General features: G+C 42.6%; 1 protein-coding gene across 1 annotated transcript in view; it reads left to right on the top strand.

The window, feature by feature from the left end:
- cyp39a1 (cytochrome P450, family 39, subfamily A, polypeptide 1) overlaps nucleotides 1-27610 on the top strand; it is a gene marked incomplete at both ends in the record, with an annotated part of 105666 nt that overhangs the window by 5255 nt on the left and 72801 nt on the right. The window contains one exon of the mRNA XM_084447490.1: nucleotides 21510-21645. Within this exon, the coding sequence (XP_084303616.1) occupies nucleotides 21510-21645 (136 nt within the window). The remainder of the gene's footprint in view (nucleotides 1-21509; nucleotides 21646-27610) is intronic.

The raw sequence follows: 27610 nt of genomic DNA, 5'->3' as shown, positions 1-27610 counted from the left end.
GTAGGCCTATTGTTTGTTTTTATTTCGTTTTATAATGTTTTATGTTATTTATTTATTATGTATTAACTTATGTCTTGCCACCTACCTGTACAGCACTTTGGTTCGACCACAGTCGTTTTTAAATGTGCTCTAGAAATAAAATTTGAGTTGAGTTGAGATAGCAAACAAAAATATTCTCTTGTGGCGATACACATTTCAGAGACATCCACCAGACTGCTGCTGCTTGTATGCCTATACGACAGCAAATATAATTTAGTGCAAAACATTTAATAGGCCTATCTCTTGATCACTAGGCCAAAAAGCCCTTACCTGACTGGAGGTTATAGCCATTCAACGGAGCGCTTTGTTAGGCCTACTCGTGGCCTATTCAGACGGCACTAGGCCTATATGCTATAGGCTACGACTGTATCCACACACTAATAATCTCTAACCATTACCATAAACGTCTGAACTAGGCTATGGTGTGTTGTTGTAATATCTAAATCTCTTCATTTCGCTAAGCAAGCATTTAAGATCCCAACTGTGAAATAACAGATTTAGGGGCCTAGGCTACATTACAAAAACAGGACAAGATGTAGGCTACAAATTTAATACATTTAATTTAGCCTATTCGGCCATAAAAGGCTCAGCTTTTTTTTCTTTTCTTCTTTTTTAAAATTATTTTAAATTATATAGGCCTACTACAAAGAACGAAAAAAAAAAAAAAAAATTAACGTTTCTGTTCTGGAACAATTAAAGACCATAGTTTTCGTTCCTGTTTCTGTTCCTTGTAAAATACCGTTCGTTTTCGGTTTTCGTTTCCGTCCCTTGAACCGGTTCGGAGCCTTGGTTAAGAGGCACATTTAATATGTCCTTTTAATTACATTTCTGCCTTGTTTTGTTTTTTTCTCTTCTCCGACATTTTTCCATAGGTTATTAATGCCGGGTAGTTTACATGAGCCCCGAAGTGTTTTGGAACCATTCTGGCTAGCTTTTCACTTTCAACTTGATGGAATATGCTTTAATTATTGTCCTCTCCATACGGGTTGCGCTGGCTTGGGAACTGGTGGTTTTTGTTGCATTTCTGCTCTTGGAGACGTTTGTGTTTTTGCAGGCCTGCGGGTTACTCGCGTGGCTTGTGCGCCTTTTTGTTAATTGTTGTAGGTTTTGGATAATCTTTCTGATTGTTTTAGTCTGTTTATGTTTCCACTCCCTTCCCTTCAACGGTACGGTCGTTTTCAGGACTGGTATCTCTGCCCCTCTCTGATATAGGGAGGGAAAGTGAAAACATGCGCCCCTAGCGGATTTGTTCCTATCGGAAAGGAGTTTCAATGTAAACTCCCATAGACCGGATTTTCTAATAATTACTCTTACTTACTTACATTTCCGTGAAGTTATCAAAACAAAAACTTGTGTCTTTACAGTAATAACCTACTAACTGTGAGGATTTCAAAAAGTAATTCGCCTTCTTTCAAATTTTTTAAATTGCATTCGTTTCATAAATGGACTACAAAGCCTGGAGCGCTTATGTAAGTCACTCATGAGAAAAATGCTGTGCTTTGCGCCAGATTGCCAGATTGCTCCCATCGGTATGAGACGAATGGTTGCAAATTCTACTCATTTCCAAGAGATCCAAAAGAGCTGGAAAGATGGATACGAATAATAAGTTGAGTTGAATTGCATATGGACAGTGCTAGTTGTGAAATGTCATAACCAAAGCCTCCTATTAACGTGAGCTGGTTAGGATGGTATTAGCTGGTCAGACTAGCCCTGACGACACCTAAAAGCTCCCCCTGCGAATAGCGGCATTTTTCTACATGGCCAGATCTAAAATGATTGTCAGCACGTGGGATGCAGTTCTTGTTATTGCTGAAGTATTCTGCCAGCCATGCAATGCATATCATCATTTTCGTAGGTGTACTGATTTGTATCAGTGACGGCTGGTCAATAAAGGGTGATGGGCAGGGCTGGACTGGGACAAAAAATCGGCCCTGGCATTTTTGGCCCAGACCGGCCCACCACAATCGGCCGGACACCACCCACCAGTACGAAATCCTTGCGGCCCCTTTAAATACGCAATACCACCGTACTATTTCCCCAAACCACTACAAAGATGAGTAAGTTCCGTGGACAAGTGTACCAGTGCAAATGGACGAGTGTACTCACTCACTCTTGACTCCCTGGTGGTCAGACGTGGCCGTGGAGTACACAATCTCCATACTCAAGTAACAGTTACAGTACAAGTACAAGAAATTGTCAAAGAAAAAGCTCTGATAGAAGTCAAAGTATAATTTCAAATTATTTATTAAATTATTATTATTATTATTCAAATGTTAGTATAAAAATATATGTACAAAGTATACAAGTCACTCAAAATGTTGCCTGTGAACTCCACTGGGCTGAAAAGATCTCCTCCTCAAACAAGGCAACCTTTAAAAGAGTGAGAGGGAGAGACAAAGAGAGAAAGGTGAGAATGATAATTGATGGAGTTAAATGATCACAGTACTGGTCCAGTATCTTCAATTGAGAGCAATGTAGAGAGATAGTTGCATGTATTTGATACTTACTTAGTAATAAAGGCTGCATGGCCCTCTGGATACCCTCAACAATAATGGCATCTCCTGAGAGAGAGAGAGAGAGAGAGAGAAAGAGAGAGATAGAGAGAGAGGGGGGGGGGAGAGAGAGAGAGAGGGAGAGATGAGACATGATCAATGATAAGTCATACATGATTAAATGACAGATTCAGATGATCAGAGTTGCATGAATTGTATACTTACTTACTGGAAAAAGGCTGCATGGACCTCTGAATACCCTCATCAACAATGGCATCCTGAGTGAGAAAGAGGGAGGAAGAGAGATGAGACACGATAAGTGAGATAAACTATAGATTCAGATAGTAACAATATCTACTAGAAAATGTAAGCATTTGCATAGATTGTAAACTCACTACTTACATAAAAAAGGATGCCTGTGAAGTCCACTCCAGTTAAAAGCAAAGTTCTTCTTTTCAAACAAATGAGGGCAACCTTTGATAGAGAGAGAGAGGGAGAAAAGGGGAGACAGAGAGAAAGGTGAGACTGAGACATTATAATTGATTGAGTTGATCACAGTACTGGTAATTACATGATCATAATACCTTTATCTTTACTGGAAAAGGCTGCATGACCCTCTGGATACTCTCAACAATAATATCCTGACAGAGAGAGAGGGGGGGGGGAGTGAGAGAGAGATGAGACATGACCAATGATCATTTTTAAATTATAAATGATTAAATGACAGATTCTAGAAAATATAAAAACATAGTTGCATGTATTGTATACTTACTTAGTGGAAAAGGCTGCATGGCCCTCTGAATACCCTCATCAACAATGGACAATGAACCACACAAGTTAGGGCCGGGCATCCTTTGAGAGACAGGGGAGGGGGGGTAATAATGAGTCACATGATCACACTATCTTCAGTCTAAAAAGCTGCTACATTATTATGAATACTTTTATAATAATAACAACAATTTCATATCAACTTACTATAAGTTTCCTCAGTAGCTCACTCTTCTCTGACACTTTGTCAATGACAGTGTCTGTGTCCAAAGCAACAAGGACGTCTTTTTCAGTGGCCATCAACATGAAGGCTTCCAATTTGCTGGCAGACAGGCTGCTCCTCAGTCTGCTTTTGATATATTTCAGTGTTGAGAATGACTTTTTTAACCTAGCCCCTTAGTAACAGTCCTGAAAGGAGCTAGGCTTACCAGTCAACTGGCTGGTAAATTATCCATTACCAATAGATTTTTAGCAGCTAGCCATTGGCTAGTAAATGGCTAGGGTTAATTTTGGACCATGGCCACACACAGCTAACGTTAGCCTGCTCCTCTTTTTCTTCGAAGATATAACGTTAAGTAGCCCAGCAGCAGCAACACTGCTAGGCTAGGCCAGAATAGATAACGTCAGTAATAGCGCTAGTGCTAATTGCCAAGCTAACGTGCTAACGCTAAATATTTTTTTTAGATCGGCCCACAAGTCGGTCCGGCCCACCGGGCATTTGCCCGGTACGCCACATGGCCAGTCCAGCCCTGGTGATGGGGCGCCGCCTAGCGTGGTGAAAAGTGAAAGTTTTTATTTATTTATTTATAAAAAAAAATAAAAAAATAAATCATTTAAAAAATAAGTTGTGGTCATCAAAGTTATGGTCTGGTGGTTTAAAAAGTACAATACCGTGTAATATATAAAATATAAACCATTACGTTTGTTTATATCTCTCTTCTGTGAATGAGACCTTAGCCCAGGGGCGATAGATTCTCAGCCCTTTCCAGTGCATTCAACAAAGCGAGAACATGACAACGGGATAGTAATGGTTAGCCAATCAAAAATATCTCATGGGGCTGAAGATATTGCCGCCCCGAGCCAATCAGCGTTTAAGAAATAATATTTCCCCAAGATGGACTGCGTTCTCTCATTGCGCCCTCAAACATGGTAAGTTGAGGCTGCTTGATGCTGTCTCACTATTTAGCAATGATGATGAAATAGTACTTGTTGCTGTAAAGTAATGTGTGAGTTAGCTCCGTTTTCTAAGATTAGTGTAGCTTATTGTCATAAAAACTCGCACCGCCAGTGCTCGGGCCCTAATAAGGTAGCTCGACTGTGCTGCTCATCTAGGGCTAATGTGGCTGAAATGCATGTGAAACTAAAATGAGTGTGGAGAAAAGGTTGGCAGCCAATTTGCTTGTTTTCTTTCATAAGGTCATTCACACCCAGACACCTGAATTAATGTTTAAGACAATAAAATACTGTATTGTTCAAATACACACGCATGCTACCAGAGCGGCCAGCAGAGGGCAGATGACTACCTAGAACAAACTCTTTGAAAAACACTGTCTATTACAGGGCTGTGATGGCATGGAACAGTTTTCCAAGTGACATCCACTTAATTAGTGGTAAGGCTTGTTTAAAAAAAAAAAAAAGACTTTACGTGCAGTCTGACTTCAGAAACCTGTTTTGTCAGGTTTGTTATTCATAGTCATTCTAGTCAAAACGCTTGCTCAATAACATTCAACATAACAGTTGCAAAGTTGCTTTTTCAATTAAATCAAGTTAAAATTTAGTTCTCCCACCACATTTGTCTTTGTAAATAGGGAAATGTATACCGGGAAATGTTGCATTTTGCCTTTATTTTCTCAGAATGCACCAGAATGTTTGATTTACATGTGAAAATCACAAAAAAATCTTCTGGGGGGGATGCCCCCAGGTTTGGTTTCCAAACTTTCAGCCCCACCTACTATTTTTTTCACCAGCCGCCACTGTTTGTAATTGTGTTAGATGTTAACTGGTAGCGTCAGCAAGCTCGCACAAAGAGGCGCACAAAATGACGTCATGCATGCCGTATGTAGTTCTTTACCACCTCGTTACAATAAATATATACATAATTAGGATTGTGATTGAAAATTAACTATGATCACCAGAATCATTAAAATTTGTCTCCAAGTATATCATATTTAATGCATTCAACTAACCTTTCGATGTAGACCGAGATATAATCTTTCAGAAAATGCGCTATGAGAAATCCCATTCATTCTCTCGGTATTAGGAACACTGTGTAGATAAATATGTTTCATTCTATATGCTTGGTAGGATTTTCTTTTTTTAATATCTGCTCTGTATATCTTGCATATCGGCCTTACTTCAGTTAATACCAATATCTACTTCTGACATGTATGATGGCTGATGGTGTTAATATCACTTGCTGGAATGTGAATGGCCTGAATGCCCCGCTTAAAGGAGTAGTAAAGGGAAAATCATGTTTAGCCCTGTTTTAAGGTTACTTATGATCATATACAATGGTTCAGATCAAACTAGCACTTTTGAGAAAGTCTGATAATTGCTCTACCACTGTTTTGGTCATACAATGGATGTGGGTGGGCACCGTGAAAAATCATTCAAAAAACATGTTAAACTCTCAATTTCAAAGACAAGAAACTCACAGAGGTGTTAGTTGGCGTTCTGACATATAATTTGCCATAAAGTAAGATTCTGGTTCATCTGGATTTAAAAAAAAAAAAAAATTAGCATAGAACTATTTAGTCGCAGCACATATATGTGTAAATTTCTGCTTGATTCCGTACTGATTCCGATCTCGCGCAATGCCTTGAAGTAGTTCCGCTTCCTGAATCCCCTCTGCGGATTGATCTACACATCTACAACGGTCGCGTCAATACAAGTCAATGGATTTCATAAAATTATCAATAAAACCCTACAGGATTCATACTTTGCGGCTAATTTGATGTCAGAACACCAACGGACACCACTTGGTGAGCTTCTTGTCTTTGAAATCTAGAGTTTAACATGTTTTTGAATGATTTTTCACGGTGCCCACTATGGAGTTATCCTGTGATAATTCGAGAGTACAGTCTTTTAATTCAAGAGCACAGTTGTTAATCGAGAGCAAGACATTTTAATTCAAGAGCACAGTATTTGAATTGAGAGCAAGAGATTTGAATTCGAGAGCACCGTATTTTAATTCATGAGCACGCAAAATCCTTCCCGTGTTCACTCAATACTCTACTCACGCTTTCAAATGCACATGCCTTTTCTCAATACAGTATTCTGCTTTCTCTCTATACCGCAAACTTGCACTCAAATATACTCTGGCTCGCTCTCAGAATTTCCTTTGCGGCCAAAACCTAAGTCTGCGCTTACGGATATTTTCTCCTCTCTTTCAATTCGTTTGTGTTCGCTTCTCAAAACCAGCCTGAAAACTCACCAATAAGAATGGGTTATGGTTTGACCAATGGAATCCTCACGGCCTCATTCTCATGGGGGAGGTGAATATCGCGAAGCGTCTTTGGTAGCCTACGTATCTGATGGGAACAGTGAAGGTTATTTGCTGCAGCCAGAACCATGGACCCTCAAAATCCCTGTCCTCAGGTAAATCATTTGTAATGGATGGTGACAGTTTATTTTAGACAAACGCTAGCAGAGAATGCATTAGTACTTGGCCTTGACAGAATCTGTTAATCTGGGGGGATTATTTTGTTGTGGAACAGGCTAATGGTAGTAATTTAGCTAGATAAAGTTAGCTGCCCTGCAGTCAGCCACTCACTGGCGATATATACAATCGTTGCTCCAGCACGCTGTGCGCATGCGTGCTGGAGCAAGTGAGGAAGCTATTTCGTGTCTAAAGACGTTTCTAAAGATCATATTACAGAGGCATGTGAAAAACCACAACAGGCCTATGCTCTATGTAAGCACAACTAGCGATTCATGAAGACAGATTGATGAAAACAACCGTTTCGCGGCAGAAAATAGATTTTTAGAAACTGCATTCTAAGTGCCCCGATCACCGCCATTACATGGATATACTGGCTCACGCTGGATTTTAAATTTCTTCTACATGCCTCCGAACTACACCAAAGTGATCTCGGTGAGTCAAACGTCTTATAATATGTCGTAAATAAGGTCCAGGTTGTCAAAAAACTAGCATTGTCCTTTAATGTAGCACTAGGATACATCAAAACTAACTAGCTAGGTTTACTGGGATATAACTTGGCAAGATCGCTAGTAATGTCTTTGTTTTTTAACTAGTGTTAAGTTAATATTCACACTGACACACAAACTAGTGTTACTGCTAATCCGTGATAAACTATCCAGACCACATAGTGTTTATTATTGGCTTCAGCGATGTTTGTCCTTGTTGCCAGGAATAATTCTGTCAATTTAATTGCTCTTTTTTCCTACAGGACCTGCTGAGATATCGTCTGTTGGGGAGGTTGCTCAGTAAAATACAGTACATCCTCAGCCATCCTGCCGTAGACCTGGATTCTTCTTCGTTTGGGTTTGATGTGTCCTTTCCCCCCCAGGCTCGGGCTCCTTCATATCCGGGCACACCTCCATATTAAATAAATCCATGAATAAATGAAGACATGTAATGCAATGAAATGCTTCAAGGCAATTTGTATTTATTTGTATAGCACATGTCAGCAACAAGGCAATTCAAAGTGCTTTACATCAGACATTAAAAGCATCAAGACAAAGTGCAAGAAACACATAAAAGGTCATATAAAATGAATGCAATAAAAATACATTTAAAACAAAATGCAGGAAAAATAAAATACAGGAATAAAAGGTGCAGTGTATGAATGAATAATTATTTGAATGAATGAAAAGCAGCGGCGAAAAGAAAAGTCTTCAGTCTTAAAAGAACAGAGGTGCAGCAGACCTGCAGTTTTCTGGAAGTTTGTTCCAGATATGTGGAGCATAAAAACTGAACACTACTTCTCCATGTTTTGTTTTAACTCTGGGGACAGAAAGCAGGCCTGTGCTAAATTGCGCAAACTGAGCTTCTTCCATGCGACCTTGGAGTGTCCTCCTATACGGCTGTGAAACTTGGACCCTGAAGCCCCCCCTGCAGAAGTCTCTGGATGGGTGCTACTCCAGAATGCTGTGTGTGGTGCTAAATGTCAACCAGAACGAGCATGTTACCAACAAGCATCTGTATGGGGGGGGGGGGCTACCAAAGCAGAGTGAGAAAGTGGAATCCAGGAGGATGAAACTTGCTGGCCACTGCCACAGACACCATGAACTCCCATCCAGCAAGCTGGTGCTCTGGGAGCCAACACACGGGCACAGATTAAGAGAACGTCCCACACCAACATATGTGGATGTACTGAGGAGGGACGCAGGAGTGGAGAGTTCTGCGGAACTGGCTGGATGTATGGACAACTGAGATGATTGGAGACTTCGCTGTCAAGCCCGTCTGAGGACGACCTAATGATATAGTCTACAAAATATACAATAAAGAGCATTTATTGGGACTTATGTCTGGGACTTCTTGAAAGCCCAGGAAAAAAATTGCTAATGATAATGGCTAATGATGATTTTTTTCAGCCAGTGTTCTGAAAAGTTGTCATATAGCCTACCTCCTCAGGATGACCTACAGTACCACCCATTATGTTATGTTCAATTTATGGGTAGCGCATCCTGTCAGGTAGGAAATGTTGAAAAGCATTTCGAAATTTCCTACATGACAATACGCTACTCATGAATTAAACACAATATTGTTTTAATGCAGCCATGATGTATAGGCCTACACGAAGCACAAGTTGGCTGTGACACACTAAATAGAAGGGGGCCTTGATTCATTACCTGTGTCTACACTACTATGGGTCTAGAAGGCCTCATTGGATTAATTAATTCGCCTAATATCTGTTGGTATCCTATATAGTGGTGGGGTAGCCTACAGACAGCCAGAAAAGCCATATGCCATCAAATTACTCCTTAACATAAGAAAATGTTGCTCCTTTACATAAGAGTGTTGAATTTATATTATGGATAGTCCCTGTATTTGGCTCAATACAATTAAAAGACAACATTCCCATGATGTGTTATGTAGGCTAGGCTGTAGCTGGGGTCTTCTCTGTGTTTTTGTCCAGCAAGTAGAACTGCATAGAGAAAAACGTCCTGCTGGAGCTGACCACCTTGGGGGAGGGGGAGCCTCCTGGAAATGACCTGTGGGAAAGGCTTCATATTAGTTTGATATATAATTTGATCTATTCCGTGTATGGGATTAGAATCATGCCATAATTCGAAACTGAAAAAAAACGATATGAAAGGTTGTAAGTCAGTGTTTGAATGCTTGAACACAGTTTTGCAAGACTGAAAATAGGTTTTGAAGGCTTGCACAATGTTTTGATAGGTTGAAAATAAAATTCAACTTTTCAATTCAACTTCACTTTTTCAGAGATTTGACCACACACTTGCGAGGTTGCGAGTAATGTCATTTTGGCAGCGTTCTTCCGCAGACGGTTTTGAAAAGGTGGACTTGAAACTCCACAGCAGCGGTCTGAAATGAAAAGTTGAAACTCAGTGTTTGAATGCTTGAAAAAGTTTTCGCAAGCCCGAAAATAAGTTTTGAAGGCTTGCACAATGTTTTGATAGCTTGAAAATAAAATTTGAATCTCTGAAATTACTGCAAACGTGGTTTAGTATTTGAGTTTTCCTTTTTCATGACTGCAACACTCCTTTTTCAACCATTCAAAGTCACTTTTTCAGAGATTTGGCCACGCACTTGCAAGGTTGCGAGTCATGTCATTTTTGGCAGCGTTCTTCCGCAAACGGTTTTGAAAAAACGGTGGACTTGAAACTCCACAGCAGCGGTCTGAAAATTGTGTGACAGTAGGGGATGCTGTTGCCCATGTTCTGCATGGATGGCTTAGCTGGCCTACCTTGCGGCTCCATGCGCATTACGCGCAATCTTGGACTTTTTTTTCACCTTAAGACACCCATAAATCTATGCTACCTTCATGTTGAGACATTTTTTTTTTTTAATTCACCCAAGACACCCATAAATATGCTGTGGTGACCCACAATATTACTATAGGCTATTACTAACTTAATGTGGTTGTCTACTGATTAGGAGTCTAATTGTCAACCTAACTCCGCCCAGGTATAGGTTCACCACAATAGTTTGACGGAGACATCTTAAGTATTCTGGGTTTTAAGGCTAAGTTGTCCTCAGAGTAGCCTACTCCTCTCCCTTTCTCCAGCATATAGGCCTACGGAAACAGATGCATAGTCTTCAATAGGCCTACTATTGTGCCTATGATAATAATGGTGAAAAGAATGAGGATATTTTTAAGTATATCTGTGGTGGTGATAGGATTAGGCCTACAGATAGGATTAGGATAGTGGTGATGAAGGGCTTTGAGAAGCTGGCAAAGGACCACATCTAGCCTTGTCCAGGTGGGATAGTACAGCGTGGAGGATGTGGGGAATAGCAAATCGTTTTTTTCAGTTTCGAATTATGGCATGATTCTAATCCCATATTCCGTGAAGATTGCACGCTTTTACTACACTGCCTAATCGCTCAATTGAAATGTTTGAATTGTCTGGACTGTAAGAGCCACAAATACTCATTATTTCAATCGTTTTTCAAAATGTAAAGAACCTTGTAATTTCCTGCTGCACTGTAGACTGTGCTACTGTCGGATGCTGTGCTGCTGCTGTTGCTGCTGTCTGCTGCTGTGCTGCTGTCTGCCTCTGCTGCTGTCTCAGCTTCTATGCGATCTCTCAACCAAGTAATGAGTCTTCTGGTGTCCTCGTCCATGACTGCCTGTAGATGGACAAATGTGATTTGTCAACATGTTTCACACGAAGCCTCCAAAATCATATTCTACCTTGCCTCACACGAAGCCTCCAAAATCATATTCTACCTGGCCTCACATGAAGCCTCCAAAATCATATTCTACCTGGCATTGGCTGTTTCGTTTCAAGGTGATTTAACATCATGAATAGAGACATGTGTTATGCAAACTTAACATCTCATATTTTAGACTAGACTTCTTTTTTTTAAATCAAGTTTTACTAAATCATCCCACACCACATTTATGCAACATTGCCATTGAAAAGTGAGAAATCGAAGCTCCTGTAGGTGCACATAGCCTGACACACTTTCGTTTGGAAAATATTGTACTGTAGGTCTAGCCTACCGTTCCTTTTTCATTCGTTAATATAATATTAGATTTTCTGACCATTTTTAAGCGACATTCTAATATAATTTCTGAGCTCCATTGACAGCCCTACTGGCCAAGTAGTCTATATAGTAGCCAATAGGCTACTTTGAAGCCCTTAAATTACACACCCAGTGGCAGCAACTTGCAGTCTATGAGAATGACTGTCTAACTAGCGGCTGTTCGACAGGCTAACGTTAGCTATTATAGGACCCGGGGCACATAGGACCCGGGGAACATAGACATGTTCCCCATATTATGATATGCATAGCTAGTTAGCATTTAATGCAAAGCATAGTAGTTTTACATAGTTAGCTCGAGCATGTCTCCATCATCTACTACTAATGGGTGTCAGCCGGCCGCAGGCTAATTAGCTTGTGTGTAGAGTGGCCAATTGGAGTGCAAATTATCTAGCTAGCTACTATTAGCCTGTTCCACAACAAAATAATCCCCTCGGATTAACAGATTCTGTCAAGGCCAAGTACTATCAATCAATCAATCAAAACTTTATTTGTATAGCGCATTTCATACCCAGAGGCAACACAATGCGCTTTACAGAGAACAAGGGAGGTGGGCATACGACCCACTCTCTACATATTCCAGAGGGAAGCAAAAAAACAGTAATCACCCGGGGGCCAGATAAGTGAGCTGTAAATATTCTTCCCTGACCCCTCTCAACAAGGCGATCGAGCAAGCTCCAGGAGTATGTTTGTCTACCGGCTAAGAACATTTATAAAGCAATACATTGCATTAAATTACATTTCAGAGTGAGAGAGGCTTAAAGCATCATAGGAGAGAGAATATTCTACGGACATGCTACATCATCCACAGTAGACACAGGGGTATCTATTGGACTTCGGGAGGTCTGCTGGTGACAGTGGGGCATCCACTGGACCTGGTTAGAAGATAGGAGGGAGAGAGAGAGGCACTAGGGAGAGGGAAGGCAGAAGGAAGGCAGAGCAGGGTTAGTAGCACATAGAGCCATACAGACCACACAGATATTGAAACAGGCAACCTGGGGCAAGCTCCTGGAATATATTTGTCTAATGGCTAAGAACATTTAAAGAACAATAAATAATATTAAATTAAATTTTCGGAGCAAGAAAGGCTAAGAGCATCAGGTCCAGGCCTAAGCCGGATGTGGACTGATGTGTGTCTGTGTGTACGTGTGTGTGTGTACTAAATACTACGATATCCACAGCTACTAGTACTACTGCATTCTCTGCTAGCGTTTGTCTAAAACTGTCACCATCCATTACAAAATGATTTACCTTTGGATGGGGATTTTGAGGGTCCATGGTTCTGGCTGCAGTAGAGAGCCTTCACTGTTCCCATCATACACGTACCAAAGACTCTTCGCGATATTCACCTCCCCCATGAGAATGAGGCCTTGAGGATTCCATTGGTCAAACCATAACCCGTTCTTATTGGTGGGTTTTCAGGCTGGTTTTGAGAAGCGAACACAAACGAATTGAAAGAGAGGAGAAAATATCCCTAAGGACTTAGGTTTTGGCCGCAAAGGAAATTCTGAGAGCGAGCCGGAGTATATTTGAGTGCAAGTGTGCGGTATAGAGAGAAAGCAGAATACTGTATTGAGAAAAGGCATGTGCATTTGAAAGCGTGAGTAGAGTATTGAGAGAACACAGGAAGGATTTTGCCTGCTCTTGAATTAAAATACTGTGCTCTCGAATTAAAATCTCTTGCTCTCGATTAAAATATTGTGCTCTTGAATTAAAATGTCTTGCTCTCCATTAAAAGACTACGCTCTCGAATTATGACAGGATAATAACTCCATAGCCCACCCACATCCATTGTATGACCTAAACGGTGGTAGAGCAATTATCAGACTTTCTCAAAAGTGCTAGTTTTGTCAACTTTTTTATCTGAACCATTGTATATGATCATAAGTAACCTTAAAACAGGGCTAAACATGATTTTCCCCTTTACTACTCCTTTAAGAGAACGCACATATTCGATTTTCTCTGCTGTAAAAGAGTATCCATAGCGCTCATTCAGGAATCTCATTTTAAGATCGGTGACGTTATGCGTTTTCAGAATGGGCGTTTTAAACTCATAGCGCACTCTTGTGCTCAGACTCAAACGAAGGGTGTACTTATTTTAGCAGACAGGAGACTATCTCTGACAATAGACCAGGTGGGAAGCGATGGCCTTGGCCGCTTTGTTTATTGTAAAGTGAAAATAAATCAGGTTAAGATCAATCAATCAAAGATAGCGTTGGCTTCCATATACAGTATGCTCCTAACACAGATGATGCAACCTTTTTGCCTGATGTAAGTAATACTCTGTTAGAAATGTGTGATGGCTACCACCTAGTGGTGGGCGGTGACTTTAACTCTGTCCTGGACACTTTAGATAGATCCTCTGTTGTCAGGTATGGCTCCCAGGCTACGTCATTTCTGAACACGTTTATAACGGACCTAAACGTCGTAGATCTGTGGCGAATCCAGAACCCCAGCGCTCGAGATTACACTTTTTATTCGAATAGGCCTAAATCTTACTCTAGAATCGATTATGTATTTCTTAGCCCTGCAGTAATTCCCTCTTCGTCCCCTGTCGACTTTTTACCTATTGTACTATCTGATCACGCCCCAGTGCTGGTTGTGATTCGTCCTACTGCTAGCGAGAAGGCCACTAGGTGGAGATTTAACACCACATTACTGACCAACCCTGCCTTTATAGCATACATCAAGGCCGAACTGGACATGTTTCTAGAGATTAATAAAGACCAGTGTGACGATCCACAGGTCCTTTGGGAGGTGACTACATGTTGTATTAAGGGTGTTCTCCTCTAGTCTTGCGAAAGAACGATCCTGACGTTTTGAGGAGCTGGAGAGAGAGATAGCATTACTTGAACACGCACAAAAACAGCAGTTTGCAGATGACCGGTCTGTTCGACTCGCATCCCTGAGGGGAGAGTTTCACGCTCTATCTCTCTCTCTCTCGGCCGAATTTATTTTCCATAGAACTACGCAAAGATATTACTTTGATGCAGAAAGACCCAGTAGATTGCCTAATGATAGAACTACGCAAAGATATTACTTTGATGCAGAAAGACCCAGTAGATTGCTGGCGCTCGGGCTGAAGGAGAGTGAAAGCAAGACCTCCATCTGCGCTATTATGGATCCCAACTGTACTGTCCACACGTCGCCCCAGTCAGTAAATTACACATTTAGAACATTCTATGCGGGCCTGTATAAATCGGAGGTGAAACACAATGCATTGCGCTGGGAGGCGTTCCTTAGCCCCCTTAGATTGCCCAAGATCTCGCAGGCTGATAGGGAGCTCCTTGATTCGCCCTGCCCTCCACGGGGCCCTCAAGTCCTTACAGCGAGGGAAGTCACCTGGTCTCGATGGCCTCCCACCGGAGTTATATCTCAAGATTTGGGAGCTGATAGGTCCCGATTCTAGACTCGTTCAACGCCGCTATCTCCAGGGGGGAGTTCCACATGGACCAGAAGGCTGCTCTCATCTCTCTCCTGTTAAAGAAAGGTAAAGATCCCCTGGAGGGTGCGAGCTATAGGCCGATATCCCTGATCTTTTGTGACCAAAAGGTCTTTGCGAAGGCTCTGGCTTTGCGGTTGGAGGTGGTCACGGATGCTCTAGTTGGCCTGGACCAAACGGGGTTCATGAGGGGGCGCCTCGTGGCCAACAATGTACGTAGACTGCTCCACGTTATAGACTCGACTAATGATTTTCATGGCGCCCATGGTCTGTTTTCGCTTGATGCCGAAAAGGCGTTTGACCGCCTTGAGTGGAGTTACATGTGGCCGGTGCTGGAGCACCTGGGTTTCGGAGCCATCTTCCTAGCTATGATAGGAACATTGTATCACACGCCGACGTCGCCAACTGGAGCGCTCAACTAGACAGGGCTGTCCTCTGTCGCCCATCCTGTTTTGTCTTTCTCTCGAACCGCTAGCTCAGGCCATTAGACAGAGTACTTCCATTTCCCCCATAATGCTACAGGATCGTCCACATCATATCTCTCTTTATGCCGATGACATCCTCCTCTTTTTGGACAATTTAGATGTCTCTGTCCCCTACTGTATGTGTTGGACATGTTCAATGACTTCGGCAGCATGTCAGGATATAAGATTAACTGGAGCAAGTCAGTTTTAATGTCCCTCAATTCTGCAGCTAGATCAGTTCAGTGGCCGGCACATATCTCAATCTGTGATAGTTTTATATACCTTGGTATCAGTATTCTGCCCACCCTGCCACAGATCGTTAAAGATAACTTCGACTCCATTTTCAGTAAGATTAAGACGGACATACAGAGATGGGACGACCCTCACATTTCGTTACAAGGCAGAACCACCATAATTAAAATGAATGTACTACCGAGGATCAATTTTCTTTTTTCTATGAACCCATTGTCCCCACCCCCTGAGTTTTTTGATAGTGTCCACTTGATGGTTACTAAATTCCTTCGGTCCGGCAAGCGCTCCAGGATTCGGTTAACTACTCTACAACAACCCACCCCAAATTCGTGTGGATGTGTATCTAGAATATAGCAATATTTATTAGATGCGGTCAAAAAAACACTCCCTGATGAGGCCCTTTGGACTCGGGAGCTTGAACAGATAGGTTATCAACCAGACTGGGATGTGATATGTTCTAATCGGGACGTAACTTCTCAAAATGTGGCTCATCAGCTTATTCATTTCAAAGTTATTCATAGGGCATACGCCACCCCCTACAGGAGATACCAGATGAAATTACAACCAGATTATTATTGCCAATTCTGTACTAATCCCACCCCTGGGTCGTTCCTCCATATATTTTGGGAGTGTCCAGTAGTAGCTAACTTATGGTCCCATGTTAACACTTTACTCTTGCTAGATATACAATTTGATCCTAATCATGCCTGTGCCTCCTCAATGATGACTCTGCATGTACGCTTAGCCTGGTTTGGAAAAAGATGCTCCTCGCTGGCTTCACAGCAGCTAAAAAGGCTATATTAAAGCACTGGTTTGAGCATGACCTGAATATGGCCGCGTTCTGGCTGGGTGTGCTGCGGAGCATCATGAACTTGGAACTTATGACAGCTAGGCTGAGCTGGGCTCGACCTGGCTGAACGGTCCAGGTGTGGAAAACAACAATCATTAGTTTGATGGAACTATAGAGATGGAGGGTGGCAGGCTGCCAGCCTGGACTTTTGGACTGCTCCTACACCATCCCAGAGTCCGTTGACCCCCCCACATTTTTTTGGTTTTGTTTTCGTGTTTGTGTTATGTCTGTGTCTTATCAGGTTCTGGTATTGTCTGTATGTATACCTTGCCAAAGATCACTTAGAGCATTATTCCCCGCAGATGGTAGCAACCAACCCTACTGGCTCACAGACTATGTAATTTAAATGTTTGATATTTGTGTGTTTGTTTGCATGTAACCTAAATGTATGTTTTTATGCTACCTCTCTTGAAAATTAGATTTTTTGTGAATGATACATTTGATATAACTATCAAAGTATGAATAAAGAGTGAAAAGATTTGCCAAGGTTTGCTCAAAATCTTCAAACTCTGGTTTATTAGCCAAAAACTCAGATACAGTAACTGGCTCTGTGAATCTCACATAAGTGACCCTGTCTTCTCCACATCTCAATATATACAGAGTTGGCTGCTAGAGGCTAAATGCAGTTTATTACAGTGTGAGACAAAAGGAACTACAAAAGATTAACCCTTACAACAACAGGCTGAGCTGTTCGGTTCGAAGCTGAAGCTTAGTGGATCGAGGTGCTGGATCAACATTCTGTGGAGCAGATGCCACTGCAGTGATGATTAGGCTTACACAACTTTCAGAATGTTTTGCAGAATTACAATTCTTTGGTGTTGTAAATTACGAAAGGAAAATAACTTGACTTAATATATTCACTTCCAAAATGTACTGTAGTCATAATTTTATCACAATAGCCTCTATATGCGCAGCACAACGCTGCAATACAAGGCCTTAGGACAAACGATTCAGTACACAGGTGTGTTTGATCAAGTGAAGATCTCATTGTGAGAATAGGCTATGTTTTCTAGAATAAATCGGTAGGGAAAGTAAAAACATGCGCCCCTAGCGGATTTGTTCCTATCGGAGAGGAGTTTCAATGTAAACTCCCATAGACCGGATTTTATAATAATTACTACAGTACGAAGCCATTTTGGTGAAGTTATCAAAACAACAATTTGTGAGTATCTTTACAGTAATAACCTACTAACTGTGAGAATTTCAAACAGTATTTCGCCTTCTTTCAAATTTTAGAAATTGCTCCATTTGTTTCATAAATGGACTACAAAGCCGGGCGCTACGTCACTCATGAGAAAAATCCTGTGCTTTGCGCCAGATTGCTCCCATCGGTATGAGTTGAATGGTTGCAAATTCTACTAATTTCCATGAAATCCCAAAGAGCTGGAAAGATAAATAGTATAATAATACATTTTAAAGTAGCACTGAAACGGACGTTTGAGATCATCTAACTTCCCTAGTTTGACGTATTTCCGATGCAAACAAGCTATGAGTGTGGGACATATTAGAGGAATTTGATTGGAACATTGACAAGTGGACGGGTTTTAAGAACTTTAGACAGATTCGATAGAAGGATAGCGTTGATTGACGGGTGGATGTCGTGAGATTATTGGCCTTAAATCTAAGGTACCTGTTGTCGTCTTTGCACGTGACCTACCGTTTTCCAGGAAGTAAGAAATTATATACTTTGATATAAGATTACAACAAAAGTCGAATTTTGTAATTTTTTTGGCATACATCGTTGACTAGGTGAACACTATGACCAATTATGTGTACCAAAATGGGACAGAATGCTTTTTATATTTCAGTGCGACTTTAAACTCTGTGATAGTTTATCTTTAGGCACCCTGCTGAAAAAAACAGCTTAGGCTGATCAAGCTGGTCAACCTCAGGCTGGTATTACTGTAGCTGGTCGGCATGATCTGATCAAGTTGGTCTTAGCTGGTTGGGATGGTATTAGCTGGTCAGACTGGTCTTAGCTGGTCTGATCCGCAGGTGCGCCTGGCTATTCTCACTGGTCCGTAACCCTAACCTATTACGGTAGGCTCACTTATTATGCTAACTCACCGTAACATGATATGACCGGTCCTTCATGCTAGCCCTGACGACACCTAACAGCTCCCCCTGCAAATGGTGGCATGTTTCTACATGGCCAGATCTAAAATGATTGTCAGCACGTGGGATGCACTTCTTGTTATTGCTGTAGTACTCTGCCAGACATGCAATGCATATCGGCATTTTCGTAGGTGTACTGATTTGTAATTTGGTTGTATTGTTTGCGTTAGATGTTAGCTGGTATAGTCAGCAGGCTTGCAGAGGCGCACAAAATGACGTCATGCATGCCGTATGTAGCTCTTTAACACCTTGTTACAAAAATGTAGCAGGCATCGAGAGGATGCTATTCTGAAAACAAGATGGCGATTTGAGTAAAAGATCAGGGCACGTCACCGTAGAGTTTCCGGTTTGATAAAATTGGTGGAAGTTGAGGCGACAGTAATTTGCCAACCTAGCTTAAATGTTGGTGGACATTGTAGCTAAATCTGTCGGTGGAAAAATTATTTTTTTAGCAGATGTCTTAGTTATATCAAGATTAAGCTAACTATTGGCATCGGTGTGCTTATCGGTGTCATATTTGAGTAATTTACGATCGAGCTAGCTAACCACCTTTAGCTCAATTGGCTCAGTTGCTGGTTAGCGATGAGAGGAGGAGTCCCAGCCCAGTTGATAACCCTCCGTTGCGGGTTGGGGGGATGCAACGGTCGGCTGGGATCCTGCCTCTCATAGCTAACCAGCAACTGGCCAGTGGACTGTACCAGGCAGCCTACGTAGCTGGCTATTATAATTTAAGCATAACAATTCAACGGCTAACTCCCCCAAGAGAACCCCTCCACTGCACAAGCTTCTCACGAACCCCAATAATAAGAAGAACAAGCTACTGAATGCAACGATAGCCCTGCTAATGGAGATAATGAATTTGGAGGAGAGTGTTGCAGCAGGTGCTAAATGAGGCAAATTAAGAACATTTTGTGGATTATCACAGCCATTCCACAGTTTGGATTATACAGAAAGGTGAGGATCGAGCCTGCTGGATGACCAACTCCAATGCCTGGCTAGCTCAATATTGTTGTAAGTTTAACATGAATTGTATACGAGCCGGAGCCCGTCACTTCCGCTGGATGACTCGATTAGCATGCTACATTTATCTCGCATATTAATTTTTTTTCGTGGAGTAGTATGTACTAAATAGCATGTAGCAGGCGAGTTGCAGTATGTAATATATAGTATGTAGTATGGACATTCGGGCACGGCCCGTGTGTCTCTAGCCCACTCACGGGCTGAGTTGTGTGGTCCAAGGGTGTCTGTACCTTCAAGAGAGGCTGCACATGCACCCAAATTCAAATCCCAACTGACACTGAGCATTCCATCAATTGTTTGCTTGGGAAAGCTTCAGACAACTCCAGCTCAAAATTAAGAATGTCACAGCTTAGGTGTTTACATCATAGTAATCCTGGGAACCTGCTGAACATTTTGAGATATAATATGTCCATTTAGCTTAAAAACTGTAGGAGTGGTGACAGGTTAGAAAACAGGTATGAATTCTGAATTAGCCACTCTAAAAAAAAGCTACTAGTTTGAATGGTGAACATGGTCATCAAATAAATGGTCATAACGCAAAAACTATAAATTGCACAGCTTAGATAATTACAATGTATGAATCAGCAGAATTGTGTGAACATTTCAATGTATAATATGTGTATGAGCTGTTAAAACTGTAGGAGCGCCAGCAGTTTACAAAATATGTGAATATTTTCAGAGCAACAGCTGCCACCACTCTAAAAACATCAAGTTACTGAACATTCCACCAGCAATTTCAATGGTACAACATTACTATTAAAAGTTAAATTGCTAAAAAAACTATTAAAAAATATAAAAAATCTGAAAACATCCGGGAAACAGTTAAACATCATGAACATGAATGACGTTTCTAGCTCAAAGTATGAAGAAGTAGTTAAGGGCCAAAAAACTGGGGAGAACAATAATAAAGAAAGAAATAGTGGGAATATCACAAGTTGGGCTAGCTTCTACAAGCTAGCCCACCTAATTATTCTCAAGATGAGGAGAAAAGGTTCTGAGCTGCCTTACCGTGTTGGATAGATGGTAAAATGGCGCAAAGACAGACAGATTTCTGTTGAGGGTGGGTGCAGGGGAGTGGAGGCGTGTGTAGTGGAAATAAATTTGATCTAGCTATCAAAAGTAAAAAAGATTTGCCAAGGTTCGCTCAAAAATATTTGAAATCTGATTTATTAGGAAAACGTACGATTGCAAAAGGACTTCAGGACAAAACACAGGAAAGTGTTTCACCCAAGCAGAAGTGAAGTAGTTTGGTCTTGCGCTGTCTTATATTCAAGCAATACACAGATATGAGTTTCTAAGATCTGGTTGGCTAACCCATCATTACATGTCATCATTAATGGCGGACGTCATCAACAATGGCGAGAGGTCAGACACGTGATATGGGAAAAGGCGGTAACTCTTCTGCACAGACAATGGAACAATGGAAGTCACTCTAGTGCAGACAGAAAGTCTGTGGTGTGTCGAACTCCTGGAGATGTCGTTATAAATAATGTAAGCATTTGCATGTGAAAAGGTGAGGGAGGTACAGTAGAGTGAAACTGTAAAACAAACAAGGCTGAGGATAACAATTTCTATGACACGTGTTTTTCACACTTCAGTGTGACGTCAAGAAAGGGAAAAACGTCTCGAAAGGGTAGCATTTTCAACCCGAGTGAAATTGGACTGAAAATGTTAAGCTTCCAGTTTCTCCAAAACTACAAAACGGATATATTTAATGTTTTTATTGTGTTTCTTCAATGTCCTCTTGTGCAAATAGCACCTACAAACTCAAAAAAGTTAAAATGACCATGTTATAGAAAAAAAGACATGTTCTACTGTCTGGATTAGTAGCTGGTATGTGACTGTTGTCTTGTGTCTTGTGTTGCTGTAGCATGGACCAGTCTTCACCGTGCTGGCTGCCGGGAAACGTCTGACCTTCGTCACACTACATGAAGACTTCCGTACCTTCTTCAAGTCCAAAGATGTAGATTTCGAGCAAGCAGTTCAAGAGCCAGTTCACAACACAGGTGAGCTAACCCTAATCTCTAACCCTCACCCTAACCCCCAAGCCTAACCTCTAACCCTAACCTCTAACCCCTAACCATAACCTTTAACACATCGGGTTATGTGAGATTGCTGTTCATTGACTACAGTTCAGCTTTCGACATTATAACCCCACCCAGACTCAACATCAAGCTCAGGGTCCTGGGGCAAAGCAACGCCCTCTGCAAGTGGATGCTGGACTTCCTGTCAGACAGCCCCTAGGTGGTGAAGGTAGGCAACCACACCTCATCCCCCCTCACGCTCAACATGGGAGCTCCCCAGGGCTGTGCGCTGTTCCCACTACTGTACTCCCTGTACACACACGACTGTACAGCCACCTTCGATTCCAATGTCATCGTCAAGTTTGCTGATGACACAGCAGTGATAGGCCTGATCACCAACAATGTTGAGAGGACCTACCTGGAGGAGGTGAAGCATCTGACCCAGTGGTGTCAGGAAAACAACCTCCATTTGAATGTCAGCAAGACAAATGAGATGGGACCTCTGTAGAGAGAGTGGACAGCTTCAAGTACCTTGGCATCTGTCATATATTGGGATATATAGGGTTGTACAGTCTGTTACTGCCACCTGTTGGCGAGGGCCATACTGCCAAGTTAAGAGTGACTTTAGTCCAGCCAGACAAGCCTGCGACCAAAAGCTATGACAGAATAGTGGCTATCTTAACAGCTCACTTCTCACCTAAGCCCCTGGTGATTGCTGAGCACTTTCGCTTCCATAAAAGGCACCAAGAGGACGGGGAGTCCATAGCAGTGTTTGTGGCTGCGCTAAGAAAGCTAGCAGAGCACTGTTGATGATCTGAACGACACCATAAGGGACAGGCTTGTGTGCGGGCTGAGGAGCGAAGCCACTCAGAAACGCCTGCTCTCCAAAAGTGCTCTTACCTTGGGTAAAGCTATAGAAATTAGCGTGTCCATGGAAATAGCTGCCAGAGAGGCTCATCAGCTAAGTGAGAGTGAAAAACTGCACATGGTCTCCATCGATGAAAAGGAAGCTCAGAGCAAATGTTATCGATGTGACAAACCAGGACATTTTGCGGCTGAGTGTTGGAGCAAGGAGGTGGATTGCAGAAAGTGTGGCAAAAAAAGGCACATTGAATGGGCGTGTAAAAGCAAGGGAATTAACAAAAATCCAAGAGAGGACAACAAAAAGCCAATGCCCAGATTCCAAAAAAGACAGTCTGTACATAGTATGCAGTCAAGCCACAGTGCGGCTGGGCCCAACAGCTCATCTGATGAGGCGGAAGTGTGCGTACTGTCAATAAATGGAGTTTCAGGTGGATACTGGGAAACTCCACTGCTGGAAGGAAAACCTGTGCGCATGGAAATTGACACTGGTGCAGCAGTCTCCTTTGTGTCTTATGATGTCTACAAAGAAACCTTGCAGCACCTTCCATTATGACCAACCAGCCTCAAACTGAAAACCTACACGGCAAGTCGGTGCCCACCAAAGGCATCATCAATGTCACAGTCCAGGTGAATGGCCAAACAGCAAAACTGCCTCTGTACGTGGTTGAAGGAAACTTAACATTTCTGCTGGGCCGTTCGTGACTTGAAACTTGGAACTTAGACTGGACTGGGCCACGATTCACATGCTGTGCAAAGGGGAAATTAATCACTTCTGAGAACTGTTCTGAACAAACATGCTGTTGTCTTCAAAGAGGAACTTGGAAAAATGAAGGACATAATAGTCAACCTGAACATCAAGCCTGACAGCAGACCAAAGTTCCTAAAGGCTAGGCAAGTCCCCTACGCCATAAAGCCAAAAGTTGAAGCTGAGCTGGAATCCTTGGTCAAGGATGCTGTAGCCTATCAGTCGGAGTGAATGGGCCACTCTCATCATACCAGTCATAAAAAAGATAACTCAGTGAGGATCTGTGGAGATGTCAAAGTCTCCATAAACCCAGTGCTAGAGGCTGAGCACTATCCACTTTCTTGCATTGAGGACCTGTTCACTGGCTTGGCGGAAGGGCAAAAGTTCAGCAAAATTGACCAAACCAAGCGTACCTCCAGATGCAGGTCGACGAGAAGTCGAGAGAGCTGCTCACAATAGTCACTCATAAGGGCCTCTACCGATACTGCAGACTACCCTTTGGAATAACCTCAGCCCCAGCTCTCTTCCAGCATGCGATGGACCAGATACTGAGCGGCTTAGCTGGAGTCCAATGCTATTTGGATGACATACTGGTCACCGGGAAGACAGAGCAAGAGCATCGAAGAACCTGAATGCCACCCTGCAGCGACTAGAAGAATACAGACTTAGGGTCCGCAGGTCAAAGTGTGAGTTTTTTCAGTCTTCAGTTGAGTATCTTGGACATGTGATTGACTCTGAAGGCTTGCATAAGGCCCCATCCAAAATCAAGGCAATCATGGAAGCACCAGCACCTCAAAATGTGAGTCAACTCCGCTCTTATCTGGGGCTCCTCAACTACTATGGAAAGTTCATCCCGAACTTGTCTACTCAACTTTGCAACATTGCACCAGCTGTTGTGGCACGGCAAAGCCTGGAAATGGACTGAGCATTGCGAGGCTGCATTTGCGCAAACAAAAAAAACTTTTTTTTTCCCCTGACACACTTTGACCCCACACTGCCCCTACAACTTGCATGTGATGCTTCTCCTTATGGGGTGGGGGCAGTTGTTTCTCACATTATGCCCAACGGTGATGAGTGACCGATCACGTTTCCCTCACGCACACTCAGCAAAGTAGAGAGCAACTACGCTCAAATAGAACGAGAAGCACTGGGGATTGTTTGGGAGAAAGTTTGTTCTTCTGACAGACCACTGTCGCCTGACCACAATCTTCGGGCCCCATACCGGCATTCCATCCTTAGCAGCCGGTGGGATGCAAATATGGGCGTTGCTGTTGTCTGCCCACCACTACGACATCAAATACACCCACAATGACCCTGTGCTATCTATGCTGATGGATGTAGTGATCAAGGGAGGAGGTATGAATCTTCCTGAGCTAACCTCAAGAAGGAGTGAGCTCTCAGTGAAAGCAGTGGTGCGGTGTCTCCTATGGGGACGCAGAGTGATTGTTCCATCTGTGCTGCAGAAGAGGCTACTACAACAACTACATGAAGGACAGTGCAATGGTCCGCTTGAAAGAGCTGGCCAGAAGCTACTTTTGGTGGCCTGGACTTGATGGGAAGATTGAAGAGACGGCAAGATCATGTCCATCATGTCAACAAGTTTGCTGCATGCCACAGCCAGCTCCTCTCCATCCGTGGGATTGGCCAGAGGGACCATGGCAGTGAGTCCATGTGGGTTTTGCGAGGCCGTTTGAAGAGAGGATGTTCCTGGTGGTGGTAGACGCCCACAGTAAGTGGCCGGAAGTGTCAATAATCAGATCGACCACAGCAGAGAAAACCATTGAGAGACTTGGGGAAATGTTCAGTCGATTTGGGCTTCCAGAACAGTTGTTGAGCGACAACGGCCCCTAATTCGTCTCACAAGAGTTCGAGAGTTTTCTTGAGGTAAATGGCGTACAACACATCCGCTCGGCTCCCTATCACCCATCCACCAATGGATTAGCGGAGAGATTTGTCCAGAGCATGAAGAATGCTTTAAAGGCTTAACAGGGGCAAGGCTCTCTCCACCAGCGGCTGAACAGCTTCCTTCTGTCATATAGGAATATTCCACACTCAACCACACAAGTTGGTCCTGCAGCACTTCTCATCAAGAGACCGCTCCGCACCAACCTCGACCTTCTGAAACCACCAAAGACCAAGAAGGTGGTGCGCTGGAAACAACAAGCTCAGGTTGAGAGACACGGGCAAAGAGCAAAGGAAAGGACCTTCCGCCCAGGTGACAATGTACTGGCACGTAACTATAACAACAGACCAAAATGGATGCCTGCTACAGTCCTAGAACAGACAGGCCCTGTGTCCTATACAGTCTGGACTGCTGATGACATTGTCTGGAGGGGACACACAGACCAACTGCTTGCTGGATCGACAGCGGCTGTGGAGACCCCATCAGTGGTTGCTGTTGAGCCATTCAAGCAGGACACCCTAGCACAGCCCTCACGCACCCAGGATGCACCTGGTACTATAGAGCCTGTTTCTTTAGGATCCACTTCCACTGCTGTTTCAGAGGCCGAACTGTCACCATGTCCCACACCAAGGTCTGTTCCGGCTACAGTCAGCGTGGATCCACCGGATGGCGGTGCTATCCGACGATATTTGCAGAGAGAGCGCCGGCCTCCAAAACGCCTAGATTTATAGTAGTGTCATACCCAGAAGATTGGGGCAGAATAATCCCTAGGGTAATGTCAGGGTCTGAGTAGTCATAACTCATTCCCTTAGAATAGGATAATAATACGATATATGAAAAAAGGACTGAAAATGCTCCTACTGTTTATTGTTCCTTGATTGAATGATTTAAGCACATATCTTTGATTTCGGTGACTGAATGGTTGTTGATTCCAATGACTGGACATATTACAGTTAACTATGACAATCGAATGGTTGAATGCCATGTTAGTGGCTTATTTGTTTTAAATCTGTTCCTGGTGTTTAGTAATGCCACCTGTTCATTAAGGGGAGACACGGTAGGTGAAAACATCGTTTTTCAACGCCCTGGTCATTTTGGAGATTTTGCGCTAGTTTGCTTCCATAACATGTCTTCTTTCATACTAGTGGAAACATCAAAAATACGCATTTAGATGTTTATTTTACTTCATTTAGTCTGTTTGCGTCTGTAGATTCTTCCTAAAATCACCAAAAGTTAGCCTTTTTTCGGAACGTCTCGCAGCGTTTCTTTCGTTTGGACCCGGTCATGCCAGGTATCATTGGAAAGCTCTCTCTCTCTAGCGTAATGCTATCGCAACCAAACCTGATAGTTTCATTTGTATCAGCAACCAATCGTGGAAATACAAAGGCGGGTTTGATGCTAACCGTGAAATCTCATTGGCTGTTGTTGATTTCTGAGAACGTGATTGGTTCAGCGCGTCATGTGACTCGTTTCCACTTCCTTATATCTAATCCAAACAATGCCGTCTGTAAAGCGTTCTAAACGTAATAAGCAACAACAACAACAGTGTTTGCCCGCAAGGTTGAACAGAAAACAAGAGAAACTAAATGGAAAGGTTTACATTTATGAGATATAAAGTGCCTATTCGCGCAAGTTGTCATTAGCCGGTGCTAGCATGTCCAGTGAGCAGCAGGGAGATGAGGCTAGCGTTAGCATGTCCAGTGAGCAGCAGAGAGATGCGGCGCGTTTGAATGAGCTGATAACTGGGTTGATTTGTCCTAATTGTGCAGGGACTGGTCTTAAAATTAACATAGATCCTCAGAATAGTGGGTTCTGTAGTACTTTGCTCTTAGAGTGCAGTCTTTGTGAGAAATGGCTATCGCAAAAGTGTCTACACATCGACTCGGCTTCATGATACCACTAGGAATGATGTTGCATTTGATGTCAATGTGAGGATGGTCCTCTTAGCGCACGAGTTAGGGTTGGGGTATGCAGCTCTCCAAAAGATTAGTAAAGTGTTGGATCCCAGGGCTTCATCTGAAAACGTATCAGAAACATGACAAGAGGGTGACAGGTAGGCTATTGAAACGTGTTCCCTCTCTCTCTCTCTCTCTCTCTCTCTCTACCTCTCTCTCTCTCTAGCCAATATCAGAAGCCTATACATATGCACAGTAGTCTCCCTCTCTCTACCTGTGGCATTTCTACATCCATAAACTGACCAAATAAACCGTTTTAATTTCAGTTGCTGAAATAGAGAGAGGTCTGGAGTCCTTGCACAGAAGCAGAGAGCAGTTTAGGCAGGCATATGCAGATGTGTACCCAGAGGTAGGTAAGCTGACTGCCAATAAATGCAAAATGTTACAAAATTATTACAGTTATTGAGAATTATTACAATAATTCTCAATAACCAGCGTTCAGTGGACAACATGAAGGCGGCAATATGGGGTAGTCTGCTT

Source organism: Borostomias antarcticus (assembly GCF_949987555.1).
Source record: "Borostomias antarcticus genome assembly, chromosome: 12".
NCBI lineage: Eukaryota > Metazoa > Chordata > Actinopteri > Stomiiformes > Stomiidae > Borostomias > Borostomias antarcticus.
Note: the sequence above shows the minus strand (reverse complement) of the source record. Positions and strands in the feature narration are given on the sequence as shown.